Consider the following 24,520-nt stretch of genomic DNA (forward strand, 5'->3'; position numbering starts at 1 on the left):
ATATAGGGAAACTGAGAAGTCTTGTCATATACTTTAACCCTATGCAATGGTGGATACTGCGTAACTAGCTCGGATACACTGAAAGTTGATAGACCTCCTTATTCTTCGCATTTGTTGCACCAAAAAATGGTTTTATTAAAAGTCTTGAGAACGTCTATACCTACAATCCTCTTGCTAATGTGCAGGAAATTACCTCTACTGATTTTGTGATCATAGAGTCAAAGGTCAAGGTCACAGTGACTGTTAGTTCAAAAACTATTTCATTTCAATATTTTGAGAACAGCTCAACCTACAACCCTCAAACTTGGCAGCTACATTGCCAGTGGTTAGTTAACAAACCCCTGGTAATTTTGTGGTTAGTGTGTTAATAAGTAAACAATATTTCAGTTATGTATTACCCTCAGTTACCATAACCTATCCAATATTACTGGAACAGAACTAATGTGTTAGCAAATCTCCAGATGAGTCACACGTGGAATGACTTAGACTAATTGCATTTGGTATGAATAGCATTCGCCTTGTTCAGAGATTGAACAGGATAGCTTTAGAACAGCAGTTTTGAATCTCTGTACTAAGTCAGCCTAGTGAATATTCAAGTATGTTGGCTGACTCATCTGAAGATTTTATACATACCTGTGCAGCTTTTAAGAAGATAGATTCTGGAATATGTCGAACTTGGAAAGCTATCACTCCTAGAGCAACACCTGGGAAAATATACGCATTGTTACCTGCCCTGGGATGAATTTTCTGACATTGACAGGCCACAGGTCAAAGGATGCGCTAGCAAACACCAGCGCCCTGTAAAAAGCAATTAAAATGTTTGTTTTTGCTGAGTTTTTTTAAATTAATATCTTTAGCAACTTCCAGCTTTTAATGACGAAGGAAGATCCCAGGAGCCTTTCCAGAAATATCTCATCAGTATGGTGGTTGTACTATTGCCCTTCATGAGCCAGTGTGTACTGGCTCCTCACATGGAGAATTTTGAATCCAACAGGCGTTCAATCCCAGGAGGCAGAGGAAAGAGATATTAAATCACAAACTTTTAAAAACTTGGCAACATAAGGACAGAATCATGCAATATATATTTACTGCCCTGCATTTTTTCCTTTACATGTACAATATATATGTAAGCATTACTCTTACTGCACTTACATACATTACTTCCTATGCTTTTTAAATATATGACCATCCTCATAATTTAGGCACTCAGTACTTACATTTTGACGTTATACACATGGGATTTTCACTTCCAATGACTGATAATAGCTTAAAAAAACAAGCTTCAATTGCTCAAGATCTGTCAAAACCAGTTGTCATACAGAGACAGCATTTACAGGACTGCAGTGTTTTGTTAATCTATATTTTGCTAACTTTGAAATTGCAAGGTCTACTATCAGTGACTAAAATCTGACTCTAATAAAAAAAACACTTCTATTTATAAATGGCTCTGCCAGTTTTTCCAGTCATATGTTAATAAGCCATAGAAGTTATTTCAGAGCATGTTTAATCATTTCACGACGTACCTCTGTAAGATTGTATGCCTCCTCTGCTGTACATTCAGCCATACTCGTAGGGTTTGAGAGAGCGAAGATAATTGGTCGCTCATTGAACTTGGCCATGTCTCTTATAATGGTTTCAGTAAAAGCTCCTGGCACAGCAGCTGCACCTGTTGTACACATTCCAATTTATATATCACTGGTAACTATTCTCTTTAAAATTTCATATTCATTTATGGTACTCTTTTGTAGATTAAATTAGATGTGTCACCATAGGACACAGATGTCCCCACTTCCTATCACTGTACTGTAACATGATGTTACTTACTGCCAATACAATATCAGTAGGATGTGTGCGGGGGGGGGGGGGGGGGGGGGGGGGGTGCATGCGAAAAGTTAAATAAAACCTAAGGTACAAATGAACACCACTCTTATAGTTTCATGACTCAAAAAATACTTTTTGAGATGTGATATAACAAAAACTTTTATGCCCTTTAATGTATAGTTTCACCAAGTCAAGGCACTTAACTCTGGTCTTGCACAGTGAAATCCTAAAAAGCCAGGGTGTACTAATTCACATGCTGAACAATATTCCTACATGGTTTCATGATTCTAGGTAAAGTACTTTTTCAGTATTTATACACGTCAAAAATTTAGACATTCACTCAGACCTACGGACAAACAGACAAAAGTACTGACTAAAGGAAATCCAAATCTTTAGGGTGGTGGAGGCACAACAACATAACAAGTTAAAGTCAATATCAAAATAAGTCATGATGTTTTGTTTCTTTTACTGGATTTAGCAACATTTTAAGGAGTATCTCAGTTAAATACAGAGGCTGGATAACAAAGAATGTGTTCTGAATTCTTTACCAGCATTACTTGATTTGCACAAGTAACTGAAAAGTTCACCACTAGAATTAGATGTAGGCGATGAATGACCATAGGTGTGTTGTCTTCAGTCAATGTTCATGAAGAGCATAATCATGCTTCCTGCAGTTCAGAAGCTCGAAACTTGAGGGTCCTAGTTTTTAATTAACCGAATGGAAACTTCAAAATATAACAAGAGGCCATGATGGCCCTGACTCGTCACCTCTACCCACAGGACCCATTTATGAGTTATGACGGCGTTTTTTCTATTATTTGCATAGTGACCTAGTTTTTGAGCTCATGTGACCCAGTTTGAATTGCCATAGATTTTATCAAGCTGAAATTCAGACCAATTTTATGAAGATCCATTGACACATATGTTCACTAGAGAGGTCACAAGGTTTTTCTATTATTTGACCTATCGACCTAGTTTTCGAAGGTACGTGTCCCTGTTTTGACTTGTATCTAGATTCATCAAGGTGAACATTCTCACTATTTTCATGAAGATCTCATGAGAAATATTGGCCTCTAGAGAGGTACACAGGTTTTCTTTTTTATCACTACTGCCTAGTTTTTGACCGCCGTGACAGTTTCGACCCTGATCTGATCACATCAAGGTGAACATTCAGTCATATTCATGAAGATCTATTGACAAATATGGCCTTCTAGAGAGGTCAAAAGATTTTTCTAATTTTAATATCTACTGACCTCGTTTTGGACGCAGTTGACCAGTTTCAAACTTGTCATAGATATCATCAAGATAAACAATAGACAACTTTCATACAGAACATGAAAAGTATGGGCCTCTAGAGAGGTCACAACGTTTATTATATTTGACCTACTACCTAGTTATTTAGGACATGACCATTTTCACACCTGACCTGCTATCACCAAAGTGAACATTCAGGACAATTTTCATGAAGATCCATTCAAGGGTATGGCCTTAGAGAAGGTCATCACAAGGATTTTTCTATTTCACGACCTATGACCTCGATTTGATGCAGTTGACAGTTTCAAATTGCCCTATATAACATCAAGATAAACTTTCCGACCAACTTTGATACAGATCCCATGAAAAATATGGCCTCTAGAGAGGTTCACACGTTTTTCATTATTTGACTCTGATACTTTTTGATGGCACGGGACCCACTCTCGAACTGGACTGTATCATAAGATGACATTTGACCAACTTTTTATGGAGCCATTCACAAGTATGGCCTCTAGAGGAGGTCACAAGGGTTTTTTTCTATTTTTAGGACTACTGACCTCGTTTTTGAGAGTGACCCAGTTTCGAACTTTACCTAGATATCATCAAGGTGAACATTCTGACCAATTTCATGAGCTCTCATGAAATATATGGCTCTAGAGAGGTCACAAGGTTTTTTTATTTTTGACTATGACTCGTTTTTGAAGGGCACGTGACCAGATTCGAACCTGACTAGATACATCAAGGTAAAATTGCCTGATCACCTGTCCTAAAGATTCTATGAAAATGTGCCTTAGAGTGGTCACAAGCCAAAAGTATTATACAGAGGACGGTTGAGCCGGGAGGGCGATCACACCAGTCCCCTTGTCATTTGTGACAGGTGGGTGAGGTAATAAAAAATTTTCAGTAAATCTTCCTGTAAATGTGAACTATTTGGCAAATACACTTAATTGAAATTTTGAAGAAGCTTCCGAAATTAGTTTAATTACGATAAAAATCTTGATTTGGATTACCTTTTAGTGAAATTTACAGCTTTCACAGAAAAAATTTACATCCATGTAAATCTTTAGTTTATTTGACAACCACGTGGCCTTGATATTTTTAACTGTCTGCAACAGGTTTTAATTCATATTTATACCAAACTTCAATGCAGTTGGTTTATATTTTTTTTTTGGTTAATCTGCTCTTTATAACTTCCTTAAGACTATCGATAGGTCTAAAATCTTTGGCGAAATCTTGCTTATGTCCGGTAACTCCACCTTTTGGCCTGTTGTTAACAATAAGACCACGAGAATCAACCATCCAGATCTTGCTGCGTGCTTCCTCTATCGGGGTACCTTCAGCTTCCATAGCCAGAGATATCAAGTTTGCGATACCAATATTTGCCTGCAAATTTTCACAACAAACTAGAAATTGTTTTTCACAAAAAAAAATGTGTCTCCCAATATTTACCAGGAATAACGTATAAAATGCCACAAATAAGGGCAATTAACTCCAGGGGAATCACTGAACCAAAACATCCCAACTATATATGCAACTATGCTTGGCATAGGTAAATCCTGTGAACTTTGGAGGAATTCCAACCAGTGGTGTCAGAGTAGTTCAGATCAAAGAATTTGACAAATCAAGGGTTAAATCAAGGGTCATGACTCAACTGAAAATTAATTTAATCAGAACATGACTATTTAAAACTATACTTCACATTAACCACTTGTCAAATGCAGCCTAATTGTACACAGTAAGTGGTGAATATACAGTTAAATATGACAAATCAAAGGCTACAACTATGTTGAAATTCACTGGACCAGAACATGCCAATGAACTATGCTTGGCATTGATAAATCCTGTAAGGTTTGGTGGAAATCTGCCCAATGGTGTAAGAGAAGGTGCCAAAATAACATAGAAAAACAAAGGGTTATAACTGCTGAAATGCACAACTAGGCTTGGCAATGATCACTTTTGTGAAGTTTGGTGTAAATTCATCCTTGTGCTATTGGAACAGTTGCCCAGACAAGGTAAAATACAACATATCAAGTGCCATTACTCTACTGAAAATCACTGAACCTAAACATGCTAACAATATGAACAATGAATCTTGGCACTGATCACTCCTTTATGGTATGATGGAAATCCACCCAATAATGTAAGAGAAGTGGCCAAAACATCATAAAATTGGATGAATGAAGGGCCATAACTCTGCTGAAAATCACTGAACTTGAGAATGCTGATTATATGCATAATAAGGTTTTGCACTGATTACTTCTGTAAAGTTTGGTAAAATTCTGCCTAATAATATAAGAGAAGTGGCTAAAACATTATAAACTTTGATGAATCAAAGGCCATAACTCCAATGAAAATCATCAAACCAGAAAATGCAGAAGACATGCACAACAAGGCTTGGCAATGATCACTCTTGTAAAGTTTGGTGTAAATCCATCCAGTGGTGTCGGAGTAGTTGCTTGGACAAACTTTGTGACAGACGGACTGACAGCACTAAATCAATGTTTCCCCCACTACATGTGGAAGACATAATTAACAGTACCAATACAATTAAATATAGTTTTCCAATAGGTATTATGAAAATACCAAAAGCCACTTAAATGTAATAACTTTGGTAAAAACATGGATATAAGAATATTGTGAAAACAGTAATATAATGTCCCATGCCTTGGTTAAGAAGACCTCATTCAGAAACTTTATGACATTCTTTTTGACTACTTACTTCTCCCGCACCTTGCATGACAAAGATATTGTCCGAGAGTTTCTTGCCGGTGATTCTCAGTGAAGCAAATATACCAGCAGCGGCAACTGAAGCAGTACCTGTGGAGGGAAAAGTTCTGTTTTAGCTTAATGTAGCAATGTCACAATTTAAGTAGCAACAGCAATGTTCATGTAGCAATGACACAGTGTTGCTATGACACAGTTTAGGTTGCAGTGACAAAGTTTAAGTTGCAACAGCAATGTTTATGTAGCAATGACAAAGTTAAACAATGCAGATTAAGTAGCAATGACACGGGCAATAACCATGGTCTTGTTGACTGTGGTCTTGCTGACTGAAATCTCAAACAAAATCCCAGGTGCACAACTTCATATGCTAACAAGGCAGTCTGAAAGATAGCTATATCCCCCACCGCTGTTATGTAATTCAATGACTCCAGGTCAAATACTGAGTTAGATACATGCAACACAATCTTTCAGGCCCTTTAAGCACATTTTTGACAAACAAAACGTTAAAAACTTTGTATGCAGAATAACAATTATACTCTAGGTCAAACACTTTCTGAGATATGTAACACACAAATTCAGACAGATATATGGACAAGGTTAAATCTTAATGGCCCCCCACTCCACTCCCTCAAAAGAAATTTTGGTGGGAATAGGGGCACAAAAGTCCTGTTATGCAGACAGGTCTATGTATGAAATGACCCGAGTGTATAAAACTTTCAGCACTTACCTTGAATATCATCATTGAACACACAGTAATTATGTCTGTATTTTTCCAACAGTTTGAACGCATTGTTATTTCCGAAATCTTCAAACTGTATCAGAGTGGTCTGCCCATACCTGCCAACAAATAAATAATATTAAGTATTTGCAAAGGAAATTTTACTAATGAAAGACATCAATAGTCTACTTTTATTTCAATTTTTTTTAAATGAATTTTTGAATCTTTATTCATACAAAGAGCTTTGACATATACAGCTGAATGCTTAGGTAATATAGTTTTGCATTGTGCTAATTATATCATATTAATTTATAATACAATCGTTCCTGAAATCCAACAATTTTTGAAAATTTTCACGCATATCTTTTAACAGAAAAATGGAGAGGGAACTAACAGGCAATTGTGCTATTTGCATCTACCAGTGTGTTTTGATACTACCTTTAGCATTTCTAGTTGTGAATATGAGCTGCGAAAACAATAACAGAGTTTAGAAATACAACAAAAATGTTAGGTTTATGTAGGGTACCAAGACGATACCTTCTAACTATTGCTTCAACGAATTCATCAATGAATTCGTCATACTCTGGTCCAGTAACGCGAGGCTTTTGTCTTCCGATGTAAAGTCTGTCTTCCAATAAAGTCTGCAAGAGTTTTCTTGTTAGCCAACATATAATATACAAGTACTTTCAAAAATAAAATGAATTTTCAAGATGGCACAAGCCTCCCAGCAGGGTATAATTAAAGTTTTTTCTAAAGTTTGTTTTTGCAAAAATAAAGGTTATCTTGGGCCTTTTCGGGTGAAAATAAAGGTTAATTCTCTGATCTTATTCCAGTTCCCTACTGCAATGATACATGCATTTTCTGAACTATCCACCCTTTTGTCTTCAAGAGTATAAACCTTCTTTGCTCGAGGGAAATAACTTGTTTATAATAAACACTGTCAGCCTTAACTCTATCCAAGGTATTGTAATGCAATGGAAAAGTAATCTATATATGCTACCTGTAAAACAAGAGGGTCAAGATGGCCCTAGGTCGCTCACCTGAGAAACACACCATAACAGTGTAAACATTTTTGACCTAGTGATTTCATGGAAACAAATATTCTGACCAATTTTCATTAAGATTGGACCAAAAATTTGGTCTCTTCAGTGCAAACAAGTATTTTCTTTAATTTGACCTAGTGACCTAGTTTTTGAGCCAAGATGACTTACATTAGAACTTGACCTAGATTTGATCAAGGCAATCATTCTGACCAAATTTCATCAACCTCAATTGAAAAATACAGCTTCTATCACATACAAAACGTTTTTCTTTGATTTGTCCTAGTGACCTAGTTTTTTACCCCAGATGACCCATATTCAAACCTGACATTAATTTCATCAAGGCTATCATTCTGACCAAATTTCATGAAGATCAATTGAAAAATAGTCTCTATTGCATACACAAGATTTTTCTTTGATTTGACCTAGTGACCTAGTTTTTGAACACAGATGACCCATATTCTAACTTGACCATAATTTCATCAAGGCTATCATTCTGACTAAATTCTATGAATATCCAGTGTAAAATGCAGCCCTTATTGCGTACACAAGGTTTTTCTTTAATTGGACCGAGGGACCTAGTTTTTGACCAAAGATGGCCCATTTTCAAAACTGGCCTAGATTTTACCCAGGTAATCATTCTTAGAAAACTTCATGAAGATCAGTTGAAAAATACAGCCTCTATCGCATACACAAGGTTTTTCTTTGATTTGACCTAGTGACCTAGTTTTTGACCCCAGATGACCCATTTTCATACTTGGCCTAGACTTCATCAAGGTACTCATTCTGACAAAGATTTATGAAGATCAATTGAAAAATACAGCCTCTATCGCATACACAAGGGTTTTTTTTATTTGACCTAGTGACCTAGTTTTTGACCCAAGATGACCCATTTTCAAACTTAACTGTTCAGGGTCATTGTGACTATGAACTTTGACCTACTGACCTCAAAGTCGAACTTGACCTGTTTTTATGTTACACCTGTGTACCAAAAATTGTTTAAATCTGTCAAGCTTTTCATGATTTATTGTCTGGAAACCATGAAAACCAACATACCGACAGACTGACCAACATTTCACTCCTATATCCCCCCTCAAACTTCGCTTATGGGGGTATAATAACCTTTCACAAAACTAAAGGTTTTTAAAGGTTTAATAGGCCCCACTGGGAGGCCTGGATGGCCTAAATTGAACAGCAGAACCTGTGAACTGAAGCCCTTGACAAGGAAGAATTTATTACAGGAAAACTCATCTTTACAACAACTCAAAGGATCAAACACAAAAAGGAGCTGCATTATCAAAATGCAAGATCATGCCCCCCGGGTGAATGACCAAAGATGTTGGTTATTGAGGTTTTAAGTTTAAAGGTGAAAACAAATTAATTTGGTCATTTATGTGAGGGCTGTAGGACCAAAAATGTAGTTAAGGCTTTAAGCTTAAAGATGAAGGTCATATGAGGGTCAGGGTCAATAATATATAGGTCAGTATGTAGGTCATGCCATAATGTTTTTTGAGCGTGAATATGAACTAAATTGGGTCATTTATGTGTGCTGTAGGACCAAAAATGTTGTTTATTAATGTTTTAAGTTTGAAGGTAAAGGTCATATGAGGGTCAAGGCCATCTACATATAGGTCACTTTGTAGGTCTTGCCACAAGGATGGTGAGTATGAACTAAATCGGGTCATTATTGTGGGCTGCAGGCAATCTGATCTGGACGGACAGTTCAATCGCTATATATGCCCGGGGGCAGAAATACAGATATTTACTTTCCCATTAGATAAAATTCTTAGTATATTAACATCTCCAAGCAAAACATTTAAGTCTTCCCAATTATGTTCACACTGCAAAGGTTCCACAGTATTAGATAAGCTCCACCTCTCTTCATTGACCTCCGTCTCCATTTTTTTCGTATCAAAAAGTCCACTCTTTTGTTATTCATTTGGATAACTTCTAGTATTACTAATGTGTTAAAACATCATGGAGACAACCAAGGTTATTTAAAATTTATGCAGGGCACTAGCAAAAGAAAGACTGACAAAGCTTCAAAAAAAGAAATTCAGTTTTAAGAAGTGTTTTCCCCAGACTTTTCTGAAAACATTTTAGTGTAACTTCTTGTAAAAAATACTACAACATATCATGCCATTTTATCTGAGTTTAAAACCATGGTTTAATGGCATGAAGAAGCTTAAAATAATAATTCTCAGGAAATATGTTTTGTGATGTTATGTGATTTGAATATTCTTTCCAAGTGAAAGAGCCATATTGCAAAACTGTCTTTAGAAAGGGAGCATGTTGCAGTCCGTTCACGTCTTGGCAGGCTGGTGAAAACCCTGACAATCGTTCTGAGACACAGAAAGTAAAAATCTTTTAGGAAGAACATTTGTAGATTGAAAGATGACACAATTTCATACTAAGCAGAGTTGCCTGTTAAAGACCTATGTTCCCTCAGATAGCCTGTTAGAGGTTACAGGAAATATAAACTACTGACCTAGTAAATTCAAGGGAACTGTCGTCTTTACCCTTTGACCTTAACCCCCTCGCCCGACCCGTCATAAAAGGACATGTTTCAGTCTCAAGGTTAGATTGACCTTAATCTTTGACCTACAAATCTGAGGGAGTCAGGCCCAAATATCCTCCAGTAATTGATCCAAACAAATCGTTCAGTTTTAATGCCATTATGACCTTGACCTTTGACTCCACCAAAAAGTAAGGTTGATATAATGATTACAGACAATCAACCTTTGAATTCTGACATTTGCAGGCAATCTGACCAGAATAAGCAAAATAATATTACCCCTCTTCTTCAAAAAGAGGCATAAAAAGCTTAAACAAATACTTGCATTTAGTGTTTTAAACAGTATAATTGAACTGGAGCCATTTGTAAAACATCTTTTTTGCGTGTCCTATTTTCAGTCCCCCATCCCTCGAGATCAGAATCTTTGATCACCAACATGTTAGAAACAATCTTCGAACCATAGGCAATTATCGAATGAAGTTTGGCTACTATAGACCACAGCATCCTTTAGTTAATGCATCAAAACCGTTTTCAGTCTGAAGGTCATTGTGACCTTAACTTTTGACCTACTGACCCCAACACAATAGTGGCGTCTACTGACAACAAGCAATCAGTCTGAGTAGTTTTTGGAAGTTTGACCATTGTGAGATCAAGCATTCTGTTACGAACTCAAAACCAATAGGTCTACCAACCGACTGACAAAGTGCAAAACAAGGAGGGCATACATATTTGCATGCATTTAGCTTCATAATAAGATTTTTATCAAAACTAACAAAAAGTGCATGTATTCAATCAAAATGAACACACCTTATTGTTGGTTCCCACATCAAGCATGACGGGTAACGTCTGCTGCGGCGGGATACCTCCCAGTGCTGTGTAGAGTGACAACTTCCCCACAGGGATACCCATTCCATTCACACCCAAATCTCCCAGACCTAGAATCCTCTCTCCATCTGTTACTACAATAGCCTGTAAATATGGATGATAAACAAAAAATTTCAGATAGTACAATAACAAAATATTCTAATATTACCATAATTTCACAAAATCTACTTCTGTGAAGTTTACGTAACTCCTGAAAGTATTTTTGAAACCACTAATTTGTGCCACACAACCAAAAGTGCCGAACAAGCAGCTAAAATAGTCATAATTAAAATATTTCTGATTTTGCAATACAAAAACAGAACTGTAAGAAGCAATCTGAGGAGTATTTATTTATCATTGTAGGGTTTAACATCACACTGACACAATTATAGGTCACATGGCAACTTTCCAGCTTTGATGGTGGAAGAAGACCCCAGGTGTCCCTCTGTGCATTATTTTATCATGAGCGGGCACCTGGGTAGAACCACCGACCTTCTGTAAGTCAGCTGGATGACTTCCTCACATGAAGAATTCAAAGCCCAAAGTGAAGCTCGAACCTGCATTGGTGAGGCAAGTGTTTGAAGTCAGCAACCTTAAAGACTCACCACAAAACTAGTGGCCTACTTATTCCTCCCCTATGAACTTCCTGAAAATTATTCTGATAATACTGGCATGCAACAGCTATGTTACAAGATGACAGTGGACAATTTAGGCCTTCCCAGAATTAATGTGTTTAAAACAGTTTTCACAACTTCATCTGTAAACTTATTCAGTCAACCTCTTTTCAGTGTAATTTTAAAAACATAGGTAAATAAATATCTTACCCTGTAGAATGAAGTGTGGTTGAAACTAATACTAAGCATACTGTTACATTCATTCAATAAAACGTTCAGATATTAAACACACTGTCTTGGCCTAATATTATGTCACTGTCAATTTGTAACCAGATATAGAGCAAGACATTTGTGAAACAATTGTGCACTTCCTGTTAAAAGTATGAAACTTGGCATGATTGGAGATGAATGTATTGTGCTTCATTTAAGCTTGGGAATTGGGTTGTAAATATTCAAAATGGCCATCAAAATTCAAGATGGCCACAATTATTAACAGTTTTGTAAAGAAATGCTCCAGCACTGTATATATGGCGAGAAAAAATAAACAAAGTTAGCATTACAGCAGAAAGTAATATTAAGCTACAAATAACCTTTATATGCACACAGAAAAAGTCCCAATATGGCTGCCCTAATCCAAGATGGCCACCATAGAATAATTTTTCCATGAAAATTGCTCTTCAAATGGGAATATTGAGCAAAAATTATGAAACGCTGTATGATAGTTCATATATTTGTAAAGTACGCTCCTCTTCAATTTACACTTATATTGGATAAATAAATTCAAGATGGCCAACAAAATTCAAGATGGCCCCCACAAAATATTTTTCAATGAAAGTCACTTCGTCATGCTGTGTGAAAATTATGAAACGTTGCATGGTAGTACATATATTTGTAAAACATGCTTCTCAAACAATTGGAAAAATAACATTGGATAAATACATTGAATATGGTCAACAAAATTCAAGATGGGCACCATAAAATAATTTTTCCATGAAAATCGTGCATAAGTTGGGCATCTTGTGATTGCATAAAGAGGCTAGTCGCATGCCGTAACTAGAGTCTAGTTATGACTGTGGTGTTGAACAGCAGCTTTGATAATATATATTGAGTGGTATAACTCTTTTTTAAAGTCTGCATTATTAGGATTCAGGTCTGCAGGACATTGCAGTGGATGTTTGGTAGTTTCTGGGCATACAAGACAATGTTTAATTTCAATACCCTCCTTATCTGGTGAGCTTACATCTGACTTGCTGATTTATTAGTAGAAGCTAAGCACTATATAACTGTTAATTTTTCCCATTGTAAATGTCATATTGCAAAAACATATACAGTAGTAAACCACTACCAAGCTTGCCATATTATTACCATTGTTTTATGCTGAAAGAAATTATATATACTGGTCTAGGCAACAGTATAGTAATTTCTGTACTAAAACAATGCAACACTACAGATGGGTATGCTATTTACAAATTAATGGGTATGTACGTAGCACAAATAAAGATTGATTAATTCACAAAACAATAAAATGAACAATAGCACGAATTGAACACTTGGTAAATCATTCAAATTCATAAGTGTACAAATGTATGTTATTGTGCAAATCATGTGGTTGGGATAACAAAATGTGTAGTTTACTAGTTTCATATACCTTTGATAAGGGACTGTAATTTTGTACTTTCATTGTCAGTAAATTATCTCCATAATCAATATTCATCTGTCTGTGTGTGTGTTGCAAAGTTATCTTTTTTACTTTTTGTTTTATTATCTCAATAAAATCTGTGTCTGTGTCTGTGTTGCAAAGTTATCTTTTTTACTTTTTGTTTTATTTATGAAAACAAGCTAATATCAAAATTGAAAAACAGCTTTCCATTCTGCTTTATGTACAGTACACTAACATATGCATTATTGACCTGACAAGTACCTGCTGTATACCTATCTGAGCCAAATGTTGCCTTTCTTTATAATCACAAGCATTTAATATGAACAAAACTTTCTAATAAAATTAGTTGGCAAAATAATTTTTTCACTAATTTGAAAGGTTTGGAAATGAAGTTCTGAGCTTTATATCCTATTTTTACCTTTTGACATTTAGGTACTGTTGCATTTAAATAAAGGGGGACAACTTTCATTCATAATTTTTACATCTAAACAAAGGGAAACAGCTTTTATACATAACTGTTCAGTATCAAAGAATACAAATAAGATAAGATAATGTGTATTTTCAGTCCGGACAATGTAGGTCATTTTGTGGAAATCCAAGATGGCCACCAAAATCATGGATCATTTTGTTGGCCATCTTATGGTGTATATTGTGGCCATAATGGATTTTGTCTAAATATGGCTGTCTAGAATATATATTACATAATACAGTTCAATAACAGTTCAAATATAGATCTCTTTTACGAGATGTAATCAGTTAATTTTGCAATTTTCAAATAATGTATGATTTTTCACCGCCATCTTGGATTTTGGTGGGCATATAGATTTTTCAATATAAATCGCAGACTGTTTCGAGGTGTAGTATTATATTCCAAAGGTTTTTTTTTTAATGAGACATTTTACGCACACTTGTTTTGCCAATTTTCTTATAAAACTGAATCATGGTGGCCATCTTGGATTTTGGTGGCCATCTTGGATTTCCACAAACCGCTTCCCCAGCTTAAGTGAAGCGTATTATATTTATGTATCACCATGCTAAGTTTCATGCTTTTCACAAAAATTGCACAATTTGCCCATTTGCTACACGGTTTTCTTGCACTAATATTTGTATTTCTCAATTTATTCATGCAAAACATGTATAATTACCATCATGGAAATACTAAACAATACAGTTATTTTGTGGTGCATCTTTAACCACTCAGCCATGGAAGCCCTCTAATCAGAGGAGTAAACATTAAACAAGACGGACTTATTCACAATACTTCTTAAGTTAATAGCCTGTACAACGTAGTCCCAAGCATATATTGCTTTACTTTAATAGTATTGTTTGCTCACTCTGTAATTCAGATGAGACTGTATCTTGTTAAATATGAACCTACTGCGAAATCATTTTATTTCATGGGCAAAAAAAACCAACATGATTTTGGCTAAAACGGCTATTTTGTGGAGACACGAATTTGATGATTTCAAAGTTTGAACATAAAACAAATGGAATTTTTAACTGTTCATAAAAGATTTAATATTCTGAATTGACTTGACAACAAAATCAATGAGAATCAGTCCCCTAAAATATTAATGATTTCACAGTAATTGTTTACCTTCACGTTATTCTCTGGCCAGTTACATATCATATCGTACAAATGTCCCTTGTCATTGATGGACAGAAACAAACCTCTGAAAAAACAACAACAACAACTTGTCATCAGAATTCTGCAGGATATGTCCAGCTTGCATGCACTCTGTTATTGACCAGCGCTGAATAAGTATAATTTAAAACAGATCTTCTGTTCATGAAATCTCTGTCTTAATGTTAAATGCTACATTTTATTCTGAGGTTCAACGCATATTCGGTGTCTTTTGGGCCATCTTTGGGGTCGTAATTAGCAAGTTCTCCATGACAAACATCTGTCTAAAGACATTGAATACAATATATTTCAACTCATTTGTCCTCTTTGATTAATGTGGGGAAGTTCTCAATTAACATAATAGAACAATAAATCAAGGAATACAAGTAAATTAACTGGCAAGAGTTTCATCACTAAAAAACTGTTGAAAACAGCCACTCCAAACATGGTTACAAACCGTGGTCTTCTGTACAGAAGGCCATATTGCTGACATGCTTGTCCGACAGTTGGTGTATAAACAATAGGCATCATTTCCTCGACATGTTCACACAAGGAACGATAAAACAGGCATTCATTTCTGTCATACAATGCCATCAAATAGATGTAACGATCAACATCAGTGGGTCTTTTCCGAAAGTTAACGATGACACGATTTAGCTGAGTCTCTTGATCTATCACAATCGGTGGTAAGAGGCCATGTATACCCATCAACTGACGCTCTCTGAGAGTGAAAGCTTGACCCTGTAATAACAGACATTGAGTTTGTTGTTATTTGGGGATTACAGTTACACCTACACAACAACCTTTCTAGCTTTTCCTGGTAAAGGAAGACCCCAGGTGCCCCTCCAGACACAGTTGCAGGCATGGGTAGGCACATGAGTAGAACCACCTATCTTCCATAAGCCAGCTGGTTGGCTTCCTCACATGAAGATTTCTGCACCCCGAGCAAGATTTTGAACTCTCAATGCGGAGCAAGTGATTCTAAGCCAGCAACCGCAACTAACCAGCCACAGACGTCCCACAGCAGACATAAATCTGTTATATACCCTTTAGACCAAAATGTTTTACATTCAATCAGGCTGCTGGTCACATGATGAAAGTCTGATTATATGGGATATATACATGTGTATATATATATATATATATATATATATATATATATATATATATATATAGGGGAAAAAAAACAACTGGGCAGGGATTAAAGCTGGTGTTCAATAAAAGAATAATTTTATAATTTTAAATAATGTTTTTCTGTTTTGAAATACTGCTAACAGATCGAAATTAAGAACTAAGATTGTACCTTATTGAGTCTAGGGTCTCTCAATATGTCAATGCCTCTAACTTTACTATGGTTGATTAGCTCCTTTTTTGGATCTGGTAGAGGAGACTTCGGTCTTCCACTTGTTGGCTGACTGGTATGAAACAAGGAAGAGCTCACAACTGGACCGCATCTGAAATTGGAACAGTTTTTTAGAGGCAAAACAGGAACCATGAATAAATGAATGCACGTTAATTACACAAACTGAAAAGTATTTTGGAACTTTGAGTATACCAAATGGTTAGTGACATCAGCACTGCTAGGTATCTTATATTGTTTCAGTTACATATACATTGTTTTATCTCATAATGCCTCACTTGCACCTTTTTTACATCATTGCACATCAACCCTTTCCCCAATGTCAAAAGTATATAAAACTATGATGTATATATGATGAACTATCGCAGTACCTGAATTAGGCGGCTGCCTTTCAAACCACAAGAAAGCATGACAGACATTCAGATTCTAAACGTGTAGCCTCTGTCTGACACAAGTAAGAAGGCAAAAAAATTTTAAGGTAAGAATTAATTTTACAGCAAGTCAACAATGTGAATAGTACTGGTAGTATTGGTATTTACCAGGGAATCAGTGGTGCAATGATTACAAGGTTAGATCACGCCTTGTCTACCAGTGAAACTTATATCCAGAGTAGTGTTCAATACTGAGGGATTTAACTTAGCAATGTTCCCAGCAGTATCTGCCTAGACTGGGTGTTTGGGGGGAGAATATTACACATGTTGTGGTTTCATTGGAAACAAATTTTTCAATCCATTCCAGGTGATAACTTGACAAACCATGTAAGCAAATTTTAGCTTCATAATTAAATGAGAAGAAAGGTGAATAATAACCTTTTATTTAATAAGCTCATTATAAATTGATCAGCTTTAGCAAGTAATGTCTTAGATGGACTTAAAGAGATCAAACAAAGGCACCTTTCTTTGAAACAGCCCACTTACTTTAATCAGCTTAAAGCATGTAATGGCTTAAAATTAAGTAAAAAGATTATATACTACTATATTTATAACTATGCAGATCATATGGTGAAATAATGTATTACCTAGGTAATCCCACATGTACTGGTCAGAGAACTTAGCTTTTGGTTCCCATTTTGATTTTGAAAAACTGTGGTGTGTTCAAAAATGGTTCTTTTTCTTATTTCATAAATGAAAGAGACCAGAGATCAAAACTTACCAAAACATTGACAGTTAGATATAAAACATCACAATGGGTACCCATGCTTGACATTAGGCATCAGCAAAGAGAAACTGACACTTAAAATATTGGATGAACTGTTCAATACATGCATTAACAGTTTTACATTGTGCATGTGCCAATAAATAAGCCCAGAAGAGCTTCCATTTCTTTATAGCGAGTAAACAAAATAGACAAGGCTCTCACATATAAGAACAAAAAAAAAGCAACTTCCGAATTCTATAAATATTTGTTAACGTAATAAATAGGAATCAACACATCAAATGATCTACATTATGTTCGGGCGAACGATTATGTGTCAAACAAGTGAATGAACACAAGTATTGCCATGCAATACAAAGTCCCCTACTGGAAGGAACCTCATTTTCTCCACTCTGTCAATTATGTATAAACAATAATGTACTATATATACAATATGTTATAACACATCACCTAGATTAAAATTTGCATATTCAAAACTCTACAGTTGTTGATAGTTTCTTAACATCTATAAATATAACAAGGCAGTCTGAAAGACAGCTACATCACCCCGCCAATGATATGGATAGCGAAAGGGTTGATGGTATTGGGTGGAAACATTGACGTTGTTAAGTATATTTTATAGTCCATGTATGACGACATCAATGAAATTAAAATCCTTTAAAAGGTTTATGAGATACAGAGTGGACACAAAATGGAAGGCTCAAACATCTGACATTGAGTTGAGACCTTGACCTTAAGCCAACATGGCTGACTCATGAGTTCTGCACATTGTCTTGATGAGGTGATCATTTGACCAAAGTTTCATGAAAATCCTTCAAGGGGTTTGGGCGATACAAAGCAGACACAAAATGGAAGGCTCAAACATTTGACCTTGAATTGTGACCTTGACCTTGAGCTGAAATGGCTGACACATGAATTCTGCACATCATCTTAATGAGGTGATCATATATTGTAATAAGCAACAAATAATATACTTAGAAAATTGTTTAGTTCTTTTATTTGATCACTTTAATTTAAAATTGTCATCCCCACTTTTCATTCATGTTTCACCCCCAGTTTTGTTTGGCTGGAGGTGAAAACACCCCTGGCCAAAACTGTAATGGGAACACTGTGTTAGGAAGAACTAGGTGGACTGAGTAGCATAGGAAACCTGACAGTCTTTTTACTTTCTCTAAATCCCCATGCATGACCATATTATGATAATGTATCAATACTGAACATTTGGTATTACTATTAATGATGATGATATGTTACAATTCTTCGAAAATGGTGAGCTTTTAAAGGCAATGAACCCTCCGAAAGTGTGGACCCTTTTGGCTTTATGCAGTCCTTTTCCAGAATTCAATGTATATACCAGTATAGTCTTCCTATGGCAGTTTTTAGGTCTTCGACCTGGAACAGCAGCTATCACATGGTTTTTAATTGATTAGTATTACATTTAAATTGTTATTGCCATGTCATCTCATGTTCTGTCATGTGCTAGAAATGTTTTTAGGTTAGTCTTACAAACTAGATCTCACAGTTGTTGCTAAGAATCTGATTCTAGAGGTACAGATCCATACCTCTAGACAAGCCTGCTAGGGATTTTCTAGTGGTACGGACCTCCTTTTTTTGAGAGATTTAGGGTTATTTACATCATAACGCTTGTTGAAAATGAAAGAACAATTAAGGCTTTATAAGTATTCACCTAAAACTTACATCTAAACTCCAAATGAATACACTGTTTCATTCCTTTTAATTTATTGTAAAATAAACTGGTATTTATCAAACCCTTGAATGAATTATATTTAAAATTCAGCAGAATTTTTTTTAAAAAACAAACTTTACGGCATGACAAGGCACATACACCCATTTATATTATTATCTAACAAGATATAATTGGTACGAAAGAATTTGTTTTATAGTCAATTAACCGACACAAATAAAAGGAACTGTTTGTTAAATCTTCCCTTTTATCTCAAGATGGTTGTCAAATGTGTGGAAAACATAACTAACCTAATTATTATTACAGCAATTGTTAGTCACAACGTAAACTAACATTGTTTTATCTCATCTTAAATCTTTTTGTGCAACCTCGATTCCTCGTGATTTATCTGGTATTCCTCGGTTATTTACGTTTCGAAAAAAATATAAACAATCTGGTGAACGATGGTGTCAGTGAATCATTTAGATCCAAGTTATAAGTGAATACTAATTCAACATTATTTGGGCTTTCATTTTCAACAAAATTTGATAGGTAAATAACCCTAAATCTCGACAAAAAGGGATCTGTACCCCTAAAAATCCCATAATAGGCGTGTTTAGAAGTACGGATCTGTACCCCTAGACACTTCCTTGTTGCTATGTCATCTTATGTTCGTTTTGTGCTAGAAATGTTTTTCGGTTAGACATACAAAATAAATCTCTTAATGCTCGTAGTTCTTTTAATCATGTCTTTCTTTTACAGCTTTTTTACTTTTGTTCCTTATAAATTTATTAATATATAATCGGTTCAAAAGCACCTGGAGAGCTTATGTTGCATTGCTACTTAAACTTTAAGTACTTATCTTGCCACCTCAAAATAAAATTGATCTTATACTGATAGCGAGCTCAAGAGCAGGCCAAAACGGCCTGCTCGAGAATCGAGCTTTACAGTAACTCAAGTATACTTTGACACTTGGTGATGGATTTTAAAAGTTTCTTCGGAAGTTATGAAAAAGCGCCTCTAGCGGAAGGAAGTACTTCTCTCCACAGTGACTACAGAACTTCATTCGATTGCTGAAAATTATTCATCAGTCAAAAACAATGCAAGAAAGACTTCCAGTTGTTTAAAAAAAATATTATTTTCTTTTAAAAAAATTCCATCATTGGCCAGGAAATGGAAAAAATGTCATTAACTATAATAAAGCCACGAGAACGTGGCGAATATGTATTGACGTCATCGTTGACACCAGCTGCCTTCCGAGAAATTTTGCAACATATGATATTCGCTGTTAAAGGTATGATGACACTAAATGTTGAATTTCTTTTCAAGTGAATAGGTTTCTAGCGAATTTTTTAGAGTAGTGAATAGTTTTTTTGTTGCAACAAAGAGCTATAAAAATAAATAGATCGGCAACTTGAAAGGCATATAGAGCAAATCTCGCCAAAATCCCATGGCAACTGAATGAGATCTCGTTGTACTTGTAGTAAGCGTCTGTTGATTTGATCATGATTGATCAAGTCAGCAAACACTTTGAAATAACTTTCTATCAGATCGTTTGTTTATAATGATAATGGTGCTTTTTTAATGTTGTTAGTATTTTCTACACGGGGACGGAATGAATTTTTGACTGGAAGTCTTAGAAATCAACAGTTGTCGTTTGAAAAATGGACTAGATTCGGTTTATTACGCACTGGCCGTACCGCCAGTTTTATACTTTAGGAAGCATCTGTTGATTTGATCACGATTGATAAAGTTGGCAAACGCTTTGAAATAAGATAACGCACTAACATGAGATTATCTCCAGTTTCCATTCTGTGTATTTTATAGTTCTTTGGTTGCAAATATATTTTTAGTTAAACCAGATTTCTTTGAGCTCGCTTCAAGGCTTTACCTTATTTCATATTAATCGTTTTGCAGATTAAAATTGATGTTTTTTGCGTTCTGTTTAACTTTCATGTAAGACAACACTTCGGTGGTGTTTGATTTTTTTCTCAAAATGCAAGGCTAAGGCTTATTAAGGTACTTCCGCCATCTTGAATTTAGAGTGACCTTCATTTGAGGTGTGAAAATATAGTGAACCAAAGCTTTCAAATGCAGCTGTTCCGTAGCACAAAAACAGCTCAGTTTGCAAGACCTGAACTAAATGTAGCTGTATAAAAAGTGATACTAAAATTGGGAAATAAACAAAGCAGATATTTTACCTGTATTTTTCCAAATTTTTGGTTAGATTTATAAATCCTTTCAAAATACTTTATTAAAAATTCATGAATGGCAAAAGTTAGTTCAAAGTTTCAATTAGTGCATAGGAGAATTGTCTTACTGAATAGAACTTAACTTATTACAAAATCTGTTTTCAAATCTGACCACTTCATGTATTAAAACGAAAATACATTTGTACATATTGCTATTTTCAACATACATAAAAGTAGTGCAATGTGCGCACAATGATTTTTCTATGTATGGTGTACCAAACTGCCTAAAATTGTTAGAGAAATCTCCGACTTAATGCGACCAAGATTTGGCAATGATCAAAAATTCGTTTAAAGGATTGTGCAAGTATAAGAAAGGTTTAATTTATTACAGCGGAATTTATGTACTTACACGCTGCTTATCTCAAGGAAAATTTGGAGCAAATGGAATTTTCGAAACTTCCTGCGGTAACTACCGAAATTACTTAACGTAACTTTCTCACACATACGTGATTTTATATTTATTAATTATAAAAACAATCGAAATATTTGTTTTATCACGATATATGCAAACATTTTAGACAATCTTGAAACATTGGGCCACAGTATTTCCGCATACTGGTCCGGGACAAGTTCGATGTGTATAGAGATTCCTTATTAGATGTTTCATGCGTTGTAAACTAACCAGTTTTGATCTATCGACTTTTTATACACTATGAGAATTTATGCAGCATGTTTTTAAAAACGCAGTGAGATTAAATCGCAGACAAAAATGTACAGCCAAATATGTTAGGAGGTAATACAATTTGTATACAATTGTAGATAACTACAAAACAAACAAAATGCAATCAGTTGAACTTTTCAGGCGAAAACCTGATGATTAAAATCAGAAATATCTCATAAGTTACTGTTCTTCGTTAAACAATAATATTTTTTCACACTTCCATAGATATATACTGATAATAAATGTGTATTGAAATTCCGGCATAGAAATGGACAATGACTTTATATTACTGCGGTGTTGACAGCGGAAGCAGCGGTCCAGTACTAAGACTGTCTACGAAACCAAGGATAACGAGTACAAACATAAGGCTCAGTGTTCAGTATACACCTGAAAATAATAGACTTGCTATTTGCCGAGTGCACACTTGTTTTCTATAGTCGTTAATATATAGTAGACTTTGAAATATGCGCACACATGCATAATCTCATAAGCACTTCTTTAATGTATGAACCGCCTCGGTAGCCTAGAGGTATCTAGCGTCCGCTTCGAGAGCGGGAGGTCGTGGGTTCGATCCCCGGCCGCGTCATACCAAAGACGTAAAAACTGTACTAGTAGCTTCCTCGCTTGGCGCTCAGCATTAAGAGAATAGTGCTAGGACTGGTCAGTCTGGTGTCAGTATAATGTGACTAGGTGGGGTAACATGCCGCGTGTCTACGGCGTGAAATTCCAGTGAGGCAGCACTATAAAGTTGGGCATTGTGCTCACTGCTACAAGAAGACACCGTCGTTTATGACTGAAAAATTGTTGGAAAAGACGTTAAACCAGAACACACACACACACACACACACACACACACACACACACACACACACACACTCTTTAATGTATGTTCTCTGAAATTAACAAATAACTGGCTCAACTGAGACACCATACTTTAAAGTAAATTCAGTTTATTCACCACGAGGTTCAAAATGCACGGGAGTCTCGTGATAGTACATGCCTTTAATTTCACATGGTTAAAGTGTAAACAAATAGTTAAATTTGCTTCGTTTTATTTCTCACAGAAAAGATCGGACGGTTTTTGATATTGGAATAATTTTAGAACATATATGCATTTAAAGTTGAAAGTTGATCGTTTTCTACAGGATGTAAAACTGAAACAAGTAAGCACTTTTACTTTTTCAGCAATGTGCCTCAGGTGAACTTTGACACTGTTTACAAAGAGAAACCAGTTTTGTGTCATCCTGAAATGCGTTGTTCGGCTGAAACTTATAGTTCCCGGAAAAGTTCTAAAATGGTTTATTTAGGGGATTTTTGTTTTATTTATGTATTCAACACAATGTGCAATATTTTCAGTATTTGAAAATGATTGAAATTGAGCTTTATTTTAGAAAACGTTCCGATCTTTCAATAATATTTTGCCAGCGGATGCTTACAAATTTTAAGTGAAACGGCTTTCTTGTCCAAAGGTGGTGTGTAAAGCGAAAAACTATCATTACACATTGCGTTTATTCTTTAAATGTAAAGGATAGGTAACAGATTAAGGAGATCGGGCAGTGCTAAACTTTTCTAAATGGATATCTCTAACCATGAATAAGGAGGCATATATATTTCAGTAAGGAAATCTGAGGTAAAAGAACAATCATATATTTAATTCATTGAAATAAACATGGCGGCGAAATATTTTAGAGAAACTGTGCACGTGTTTTGCGCATTAGAATGTTTAACGACATTTTCTTGAAAAAGTAACGCTCGTGTGCACTATTTTGACATTTCTTTGATTTGAAAATAAATATTTTATAGCAATTTAGATTGCATACGATACCGAAATTTTGCACCAAAAATGTTCACTCATTTTCTTCCAAAGCACTGTGGAGATATGGTTCAGCGTAGCTTTCATGCTCGCAAGTTTACCTACAGATATATCTTTTCAACTTTTATCATATATTTTTTGTGTCCTTGCATTTCGAAAGCTGTTTTGAGGATATTGATTTTTCACATGAATTTTTAATTTCAATTTGCGGAAGTACCTTAAAGCGACAAGGTCACCTAATTAGTGTACATCAAAACTGTCGCATTTCACAAATTGTCTGCATAAAAGATGAAAATAGCTGTACTTTGAATGCAGTAAGGTCGCTGTCAACCGTTTTGAAGCAATATTCAGCATATTTAAGGCCATAACAGCAATTTAAACATCAATATTTTCCCTAAGCCGGTGAATATTTTTTCCCATTCGGTTGACCTTGACCCGGTGATAATGTAATTATTTTGAAACGTGCAATGCGGTATATGCCTAAAGTACGAAAAGGATTTAATATACGAAAGGGACTTATTTTTCCAACTTAATAAATCACATATTGAATGATGGATTCTTGTTATTCACTGAATTGTCTAGTCGTTTGAGTATCCAGTAGTGTCTTATTACTAGTACTATATTTGTCAAGTTTATCAAATCAGAAACCAGACCAAGCTGCGGGACAGGATAACATAAAGTCACTTGTCCTAAAAGAACTTTGAAATGAGATTGCTAAAGTTATTAAAGTTATAGAATAACCATTCTTAATATTAACTGTA

At 35.3% G+C, this 24,520-nt stretch overlaps 1 protein-coding gene across 1 annotated transcript; it reads right to left on the bottom strand.

The window, feature by feature from the left end:
* Positions 1-498: 498 nt before the first annotated feature.
* On the bottom strand, positions 499-24,189 carry LOC123551397 (NADP-dependent malic enzyme, mitochondrial-like). The gene is given in 12 exon segments (XM_053540886.1): positions 499-731; positions 734-799; positions 1,523-1,668; positions 4,235-4,458; positions 5,795-5,892; positions 6,527-6,636; positions 7,055-7,158; positions 10,880-11,041; positions 14,808-14,883; positions 15,292-15,575; positions 16,138-16,288; positions 24,064-24,189. Coding segments are annotated over 12 exon segments (1,638 nt in total). The 5' UTR covers positions 24,126-24,189; the 3' UTR covers positions 499-576.
* Between the last annotated feature and the right edge of the window lie 331 nt (positions 24,190-24,520).

Source organism: Mercenaria mercenaria, chromosome 4 (assembly GCF_021730395.1).
Source record: "Mercenaria mercenaria strain notata chromosome 4, MADL_Memer_1, whole genome shotgun sequence".
Lineage (NCBI taxonomy): Eukaryota > Metazoa > Mollusca > Bivalvia > Venerida > Veneridae > Mercenaria > Mercenaria mercenaria.